General features: G+C 47.5%; 1 protein-coding gene across 1 annotated transcript in view; it reads left to right on the top strand.

The window, feature by feature from the left end:
• The first annotated feature begins 8,413 nt into the window (after positions 1-8,413).
• The window catches only part of LOC106723180 (coagulation factor XIII B chain-like), a 12,132-nt gene continuing 11,939 nt past the window's right edge, over positions 8,414-8,606 (top strand). Inside the window, exon 1 of the mRNA XM_025194667.1 lies at positions 8,414-8,489. Coding sequence (XP_025050452.1) covers positions 8,429-8,489 — 61 coding nt within the window. The 5' untranslated portion in view covers positions 8,414-8,428. The remainder of the gene's footprint in view (positions 8,490-8,606) is intronic.

Below are 8,606 nucleotides of genomic sequence, written 5' to 3'. Positions count from 1 at the left end.
GAATTATAAATCAGCAAGCTTGAATTCTGCACTTAAGAAGATGTTGGAACAAATCATAAAAATACTAATTTGTAAAGACCTGAAGGAGGAAGTAGTGGTCATTAGCAGCTAGCATAGATTAGTTAAGAATGAAACCTGCCAAATCAATCACTGTTTTTCTTTGAAAGGTAACTGGTTCAGTGGAGAAATAATATAGTTCAGGAGTGGTCCATTATTTTGGCTGGAAGTCTGCTTAACGAGTTTTGGTGAGCTGTTGAGGGCCATAAGGGTAGCGCTGCCCCTTAACAGGTGCCCTGCCTGTTGGTCACCATCTTGGGACTAAAAGTCCTGGCCCTAACCCCTGACTTTTGCCACCAGAAATTCCTCCCCTTGCCCTGGAAGTACTCCTTTTGGGAGCTGGGGGCGTAGTTGCCATCTGGAAACTGGGAAACCCCCCGCACAAATTTTATACTAAAAAACCCAAGCATCTACTATAACTTATTTACATTTTATTTTTAAAAAAAGTCCTGACTTATGTGCGTCTGTGTAGTGTATCTAGAGGCAATTGCATAATAGGTTAAATACAGTCTTACTCTTGTACATTGTGTGTGGGAGGGGTATGGGGGTGTATGTGGAGCCTCTGGTTGGGGAGTGGGTGTGGGTATGGTGAGTAGGATGTGTGGGGGAGGGTGTGGAGGGGTGTGGGATATGTGGGTGGGGTGTGTGGGAAGATGTGGGTTTGGGTATGGGTATGGTGGGGTGTGGGTGGGAGTGACACATGGCGTGTGGGGGCTGTGAGAGGGTGTGGGTGTGTGGCATTATGGTGTGGGTGTGTGTGCAGATCTGTGGGGGGGGGTCATGGTTGGTGGGTGGGAGTGTGTGTGAGGGCTGCGGGAGGGTGTGGTGGGAGGTAGGGAACCATCCCCATCCATCCCATCTCAGCTGCAGTGCGTAGTTCCCAGCTGCAAGGCTTGGACCCATATGGCATGACATGGGGCTGCCCTGGTCTCACCTGGCACAACACAGTTCCAGCTGCAAAGCCAGGGACTGCCTGGCATGGAACAGAGCCAACCTGTCCCATCCCATCTTAGCAGCATGTGGTTCCTGGCAGCAAGGCAGGAACTCATGTGGTGTGGCATAGAGCTAGCTTGGCCCAGCCCATCCTTTCTGAGCCACAGCACATGGGTCCCAGCCTTGCAGCAGGAAACTGAGTGCTGCCAAGAGGGGATAGGCCGAGCTGGGCTGGCTCCGTGCTGTACTGTGCAGTTCCTGACTGCAAGGCCAGTCCCACATGACAGTGTCATAACTAAACTGGAGAAATATGGGCTGCATAGAATTACTGTTTGGTAGATATGTAATTGGTTGGAAAAACTGGAAGCAAATTGTAACTATAAATCAATTGAAATGGAACCTCAGGAGGTCTCAAGTGGAATTCTACAGTAGCCTATTTTAGGTCCAGTGCCTTTTAACATTTTACTACAGTTGGGTTGGAGGCTGAAAGAGAAATCTTTCTGATCAGGTCTGCACATGACACAAAACAGAGAGGCTTCAAAAACTGGGGAGGATAGGATGAGAATTCAGAAGGATGTTAGTAAATTTGATAACTGTGTTCCAGTATAGTGCTGCTTGGCACAGCAGTTGAGCAGTATAGATATCCCTATTCAGACTTCTGCTGTTTGTTCATTTGTGTGGTGTTGAGGTCTATCTTGAACTGGTGGTAACCTTTGTTCATCTAGGTGGCTATGCTCTGTGGCTTTTCAGGTGACTTCACAAGAAGTTATTAATCATTCTAACAGATTACTCAGAGAATCCAGAGGAGGACAGTAAAAAGAAACAGCCTGTTTAAACAAGGAAATATTAATAATATTTGTAGTCTGCATATTATGGAAATTGCCTTAAAATGAACCACAACAAAACATGATTTACCAAATTCTAAGGGGCTATGTGGTCAGCAATCTCCTAATCAGTGTTTATAAATGCTTGCCTTTGTACAATGAGAGTTTTAATTGAACGGTCCTTTCTTCCTAGTACTGCTAGCATGTGGAAAAAAACTTCATGCTGAAAATACTGCTTTTTAACAGTGTGTTCTGGAGGAGTAATCTTCAGATCAGTTAAGGAGAGGTTGGATGGGATTGGTTAGATAAAAGGAGAGGGGAAAAAGGGAAACTAGTCTCAGGATCAGGGGAAAAGAGGGTAAAAGGAAGATATATGTGACTTTCCATGGTGACCCTTAATGTTTTTAGATTCTCTTAGGATGCTTAGACAAAGAAAACCTGCTTGGCTTTTGAGCATTGTTAATGCTGTGATGAAAACCATTGTGGGAAATACAAATTTAGCGTACGGAAGGCCAAGCACTGAGCTAAAACTGTCACTGGCCAAGTCTACATGGGATGCTAGAAACGCAGAAGACTAATTTTACCTCACAGTAGTGTGTCATGGTGAAAGCTGTACTAATGCACATTAGCGTCACCTAAAAGATGTGCCCTAGCACTACTGTGCAGTAGTGTTGATTACTGCGAATTAATTTAATATCTGTTATTACAAGTACTAAACTTAATGTGCCATCATTACGGCACATTAATGCATGTGTAAACATGCCCAATGTTAGGTAAAAAAAGGTTGAAGGTTCACCTCAGTCAGCTTAGTGTTGCTTTTATTTTCTTCTGCACAAACATCTCCTAGATTATGATGAGGGAAGGAACTTCATGTAATGATGGATCAGACTTAAAAAAAAGTCCCCAAGGAGGACTATACTACAACAGCACATGCTTGCAGGGAACAGATCAGAAAGGCTGAGGCAGTGACTGAACTTAAATTATCAGTGGAAATCAAGGACAATCGGAAATCAAGGACTTTAAACTAGCTTTGCCGGGGGATGGGGCCACAGGGGGAAATGATGACACTTCCCAGCCAAGACAGGTGATGAGCACAAAAAGTACCCAGGTAAGTGGCAGGGGCCCAGATAGTCCTGGGATCGGGGGCGGGGGTGCATACACCAGCAGGAGGCCTTAAATGCCTCTACACTAATGCTTGTAGTATGGGGAACAAGCAGGAGGAACTTGCCCTCCTGCTAGATAACCCAAACCCGGACATAGTGGGGCTCACTGAAATGTGGTGGGATTCAATCCATGGCTGGGTGCTAAACATCAAGGGTTATAGGCTGTACAGGTGGGATAGAACGGGGAGGAAAGGCGGGGGTGTGGTGCTCTATGTCAAAGAGCAATACACGTCCTCAAAAAACAGCATGGGGTCAGAGGAGGGGCAGACTGAAGTGCTCTGGGTTAGAATTCAAGGGGGTTAGGGGGAGAGGGACTTAATGGTGGGTGTCTACTACAGACCGCCCAACCAGGGGGAAGAGCTGGACTGGGAATTCTCAGGTCAGCTCGTGGAGGCAGGTAAGTCAAGGGATGTGGTCATCATGGGTGACCTAAACTACCCATACATCTGCTGGGAGGAGTAGTCAGCCAGGTCTGACCACTCTCATAGGTTCCTAGCTGAGATTCAGGACCTCAACCTAACCCAGGAAGTGCACAGTCCCACCAGGGGAAATGCCTTGCTGGACCTGGTCCTGGCCACAGGCGATGAGCTGGTGAGGGGACTGCAGGTTCTCGACCACCTGGGTGATAGTGATCATTGCCTACTGGAATTCACCATCCAGCGCAGGGTGTCAAAGGCCTGCAGCAAGACAGCAGCCCTGGACTTCAGGAGGGCTGATTTCAATGAGTTAAGGAGATTAGTCAGTGAGGCACTGAGGTCCCAGAGGGGAGGGGAGGGGAGTTGGGAGTCCAAGAAGAGTGGTCGTTCCATAAGGAGACCATCCTCCAAGCCCAAAGGATGACAGTCCCAATGCAAATCAAAGGGGGCAAGAGTGCTCAAAAGCCCCCATGGTTCAACAAAGGCATTCAGGAATGTCTGAAAGCTAAAAAAGAGGCATACACCTAATGGAAGGGAGGGGCCACCACCAAGGAGGATTATACCTCCATTGCTCAAGACTGTAGCGGGGCTGTTAGGAAGGCTAAGGCAGAGACAGAACTGGGACTAGCGACCTGGATCAAAGATAAGAAGTCCTTTTTTTAAATACATAGGGAGTAAAAAGAAGGCACTGGGTAACATGGGGCCCCTGCAGGACATGTTTGGAATAGCTGACCTCTTTAACAAATTCTTTGCCTCCATTTTTCTGAACAGGGACCAGAACATCCCCCCCACTGGGATTCCAGATGGACCCAGAAGAGGCACAGCCAGGCCCAGGGTCAGTGAGGACCTAGTCAGGGAACTTCTGGAGGGACTGGACATGTTCAAGTCAGCAGGTCCAGATGATCTCCACACCAGGGTGCTGAGGGAATTGGCAGAGGTCATTGTGGGACCCCTGGCACAGCTTTACAAGCACTTGTGGTGCTCTGGCCAATGTGGTCCCCATTTCCAAAAAAGGGAGGAAAGAGGACCCAGGAAACTATAGGCCGGTTAGTCTTACCTTGGTCCTGGGGAAGCTGTTTGAGAAAATTATCCAGGAGCACATCTGTGAGGGACCAGCAGGGGAGATTATGCTTGGGGGCAACCAACATGGGTTCATTAGAGGTAGGTCCTGTCAGACCACCCTGGTTGCCTTCTATGACCAGGCCACAAGATCCTTGGATGCAGGTGTCATGGTGGACGTAGTCTTTCCTGACTTTAGGAAGGCCTTTGACACTGTCTCTCGCCCCATTCTCATTAAAAAGTAGTCCCTCTGATTTCTACCCAATGCTGCTAGATCAGAAGTCACTACAGGACTCTGGGTAAAAGGGTGAGGGGGTCTGGGGCTCAGGTTGTGTTCTCACCAATCCCTCAGGTCAAGGGATTAAAAAATTAGGCGACTGTAGTGTTGATGCCTACACAGTCAAATGGGTCACAAATTGGCTGGAGGGCCACACCCAGAGAGGCGGTGGATGGGTCATTTTCGACCTGCAGGGAAATGGGCAGTGGGGTTCCCCAGGGCTCGGTCCTTGGGCCCGCAGTGTTCAACATCTTCATCAGTGACTTGGACAAGGGGGTGAAAAGCACATTGTTCAAATTTGAAGATGGTACTAATATGTGGGGAGAAGTGGGCATGCCAGAAGCTAGGAATAGGCTGCAATCAGACCTGGACAGGTTACAGGGGTAGGTGGATGAGAACAGGATGGGTTTCAATACTGACAAGTGCAGGGTACTGCACCTAGGGAGGAAGAACTAGCAACATACCTACAGGCTGGGGAATGTCCTTCTCATCAGCACAGAGGCAGAAAAGGATCTTGGACTTGCTAGTGATTCCAAGATGAACATGGGCTGCCAATGTGAGGACGTGGTCAGTATGGCTAACCGTACCTTGTCATGCATCCACAGATGCATCACAAGCAGGTCCAAGGAGATGATCCTCTCTATGGAACATTGGTCAGGCCGCAACTGGAGTACTGTTTCCAGTTCTGGGTGCCGCACTTCAGGAGGGATGTGGACAGCATTGAGAGGGTCCAAAGGAAGGCCACTCGCATGATCAGGGGGCAGCAGGGCAGGCCCTACGAGGAGAGGCTATGGGACCTGAACCTGTTCAGCCACCACAAGAGAAGGCTGAGAGGGGATCTGGTGGCTGTCTATAAACTTACCAAGGGGGACCAGCAGGGAATGGGAGTGACCCTGTTCCCCCGAGCACTACCAGGAGTAACTAGGAATAATGACCATAAGTTGACTGAGAGTAGGTTAAGGCTAGACATCAGGAAGCACTACTTCACAGTTAGACTGGCTAGGATCTGGAACCAACTTCCAAGGGAAGGGGTGCTAATTCCTACCCTGGGGATCTTTAAAAGGAGGCTAGATAATCACCTAACTGGGGTCATTTGACCCCAGCATTCTTTCCTGCCTAGGCAGGGGGTTGGACTTGATGACCTGCTCAGGTCCCTTCTGACCCTACCAACTATGAAACTATGACAACAAGAAATCCTTCTTTAGGTATGTACATAACTAGAGGAAAACAAGTGGGAGTGTAGGGCCATTGCTCAGCAACTCAGGACAGCTGGTTACTGGCACTCAGGAGAAAACTGAAGTCCTGAATGACTACTTTGCTTTGGTATTTCACTGGGCCAAGGGGAAAATCATGCCAGATAGGGTACAGAATGGGCTTAGTAGGAATAACCACCTTCCTATTATTGACATAGGACTGGTGCATGATCAATTAAAAAAAATAGGCATATATAAGTCAGCAGGACTGGATGGACTTCATCCAAGAGTGCTGAAGGAGCTGGCCGAAGTCATCAAGGAACCCCTGGTGAAACTCTTCCAAAACTCGTGGTGCTCTTGAGAGGTCCCTGAGGACTGGAAGAGGGCCAGTGTTGTGCCCATCTTCAAGAAGGGGCAGAGAGAGGACCTGGGTAACTATAGGCCAATTAGCCTAACTTCTATCCCAGGGAGAATCCTGGAAAAAATCATTCAGGAGTCTGAGAGAGAGGCTTGCAAAAGGCAGGTTTCTGAGTGACAGCCAGCATGGCTTCATTGTGGGCAGATCTTGTGTTACCAATCTCATCTCCTTCTATGACCAGGTAATTTGCCACCTGGATAAGAGAGAGGAGGTTGACACTGTATACCTTGGCTTCCAAAAGGCCTCTGATCTGGTATCCCATGATGTTCTCATGAGAAAAGTGGAGGATTTTGGGCTTAATTGCATGACAGTCAGGTGGGTAGGAAGCTGGCTATGGGGTAGGACCCAGAAAGTTATAAATAAATCTGTCATCTTGATGAGAAGTGGCCAGTGGTGTCCCTCCGGGGTTGGTGCTTGGTCCAGTGCTGGGGGTGAAGAGCTCACTGGCTAAGTTCATGGATGACACCAAGTTATGGCTGTGTGTGGTCACAATTGAAGACAGGCTGCAGATCCAGGCAGACCTAGACAGGTTAGCAAGATGAGTGGATTAGAACCAGATGAAGTTCAATATCGAGAAATGTAGAGTTCTCCACCTGAGGATGAACAATCCCCAACACACCTGTTAGACCCTGACTCCATGCGGCGCTCAACAACTAGAGAGATGGTCCAATTACCCATGGATCCTGTTACTTATTTGCCAGAGCAAGCAGGGAGCAAACACCAGCTCACATTGCTTGCAACAGTTTTATTCAGAATGGAGACAGCTTCAGACTAGCTCTCACACCAATGGAATATGGGGAGCCGCCTTGAACATTGGTTCTTTTCACATTGTATACACCTTGGTTCATAAATATTAACATTTACTCTGCTCTTGTTCCACCTCTTTCTCCTCCCATCTCAAACTCCACCTCTGTTTACTGTTTACTTCATTAACATGGAATTGCCCATGCATTTCTTTCGTTTACATGCCTCTCTGCTAAGAGGGCATGTGTAAGACCATGAACTCGGGTACTCTCGGTCACTTGCTGGTTGTTTCTTGTTCTTTGCTGATTTCAGCACTATCTCCAAGGTTTGGCTTCTTTCTTATTTCCTGATAATAGCTGGTGGGTTGCATCTTGTCCTTCTTACATAACAAGCTCTAATACTACTTTGTTTAGAAAACTGCTCGCTTAAGCATTTGCAAAGTTAGTTACTTTTAATATATCCTCCAGTCTTGTGACTGGCAGCTTTTTGCTGAGACACAGGACAAAGCCTTCATTCAGCTGCACACTCAGCACCCCCATATTCCATATTGTTATCCCAACATCCAAAATCCATATCGTTACCCTAACAACTTTACCCAGCATTGGTGAGACCACAGCTAGAGTACTGCATCCACTTCTGGGCACTGCACTTTAACAAGGATGTGGCAAAAATTGAGAGAGTCCAGAGCAGAGTCACCCATCTATTCAGAGACTTGCACAGCAAGCCATACGAGGAAAAGCTGAGGGACCTGGGACTCTTCAGTCTAAAAACGAGAAGGCTGAGAGGGGACTTGGTTTCAGCTTACCGCTACACACCAGGGGAGTACATCAAGGGCTTGGCGGACATCTCTTCACCAGGGCAACCTTGGGGAAAACCAGGAGTAATGGCCACAAACTCCTAGAAGATGGTTTCAGGTCCAACATGAGGAAAAACTTCTTCATAGTTAGGGTGTCCAGATTGTGGAATAAGCTCCTTCCAGAGGCAGTGAAATCACCTACTCTGGAAATCTTCAAGAGGAGACTAGACAGTTACCTTGCTGGGGTCACCTGACCCCCAGTTATCTTTTCTCTTTGGTGAAGGGGAGCTGGACCTGATGATCTTTTGAGGTCCCTTTCAGCCCTTACAATGTATGAAAAAAAACCTTGGATGCCATTCATGGTGGAGTTTACACACCTTATCTCTGTGCCTTGATGTTGAAAGACAGTTAGTTGCCAGAGGTATGGTAAGGAGTGGGAAAAAAGATAAAAGGTCAATCTGACAAAACAGCTGAGGAAAGAATCAAGAGAGGAGCAGAACTCCATATTGGCCATTTCACGCACTAGATTCAATTTCTGGAGGTTCAAAATGACTTTGCTGAGATTCATCCTAATTCAGATCCTCTTAGCGTACTCTTCCCAGAAGGCAGGTAAGATGCCAAATGAATCAGGATACAACAGTGTTATAGCACAGCTCTTGCTATAGGGGGATAATAAGTGTGCCTAGTAAAGTCCAAAGTCCAGAAAAATATTTTCTAGTTCTGCTG

Source organism: Alligator sinensis, unplaced genomic scaffold (genome assembly GCF_000455745.1).
Source record: "Alligator sinensis unplaced genomic scaffold, ASM45574v1 scaffold139_1, whole genome shotgun sequence".
NCBI classification, from domain to species: Eukaryota; Metazoa; Chordata; order Crocodylia; family Alligatoridae; genus Alligator; species Alligator sinensis.
Note: the sequence above shows the minus strand (reverse complement) of the source record. Positions and strands in the feature narration are given on the sequence as shown.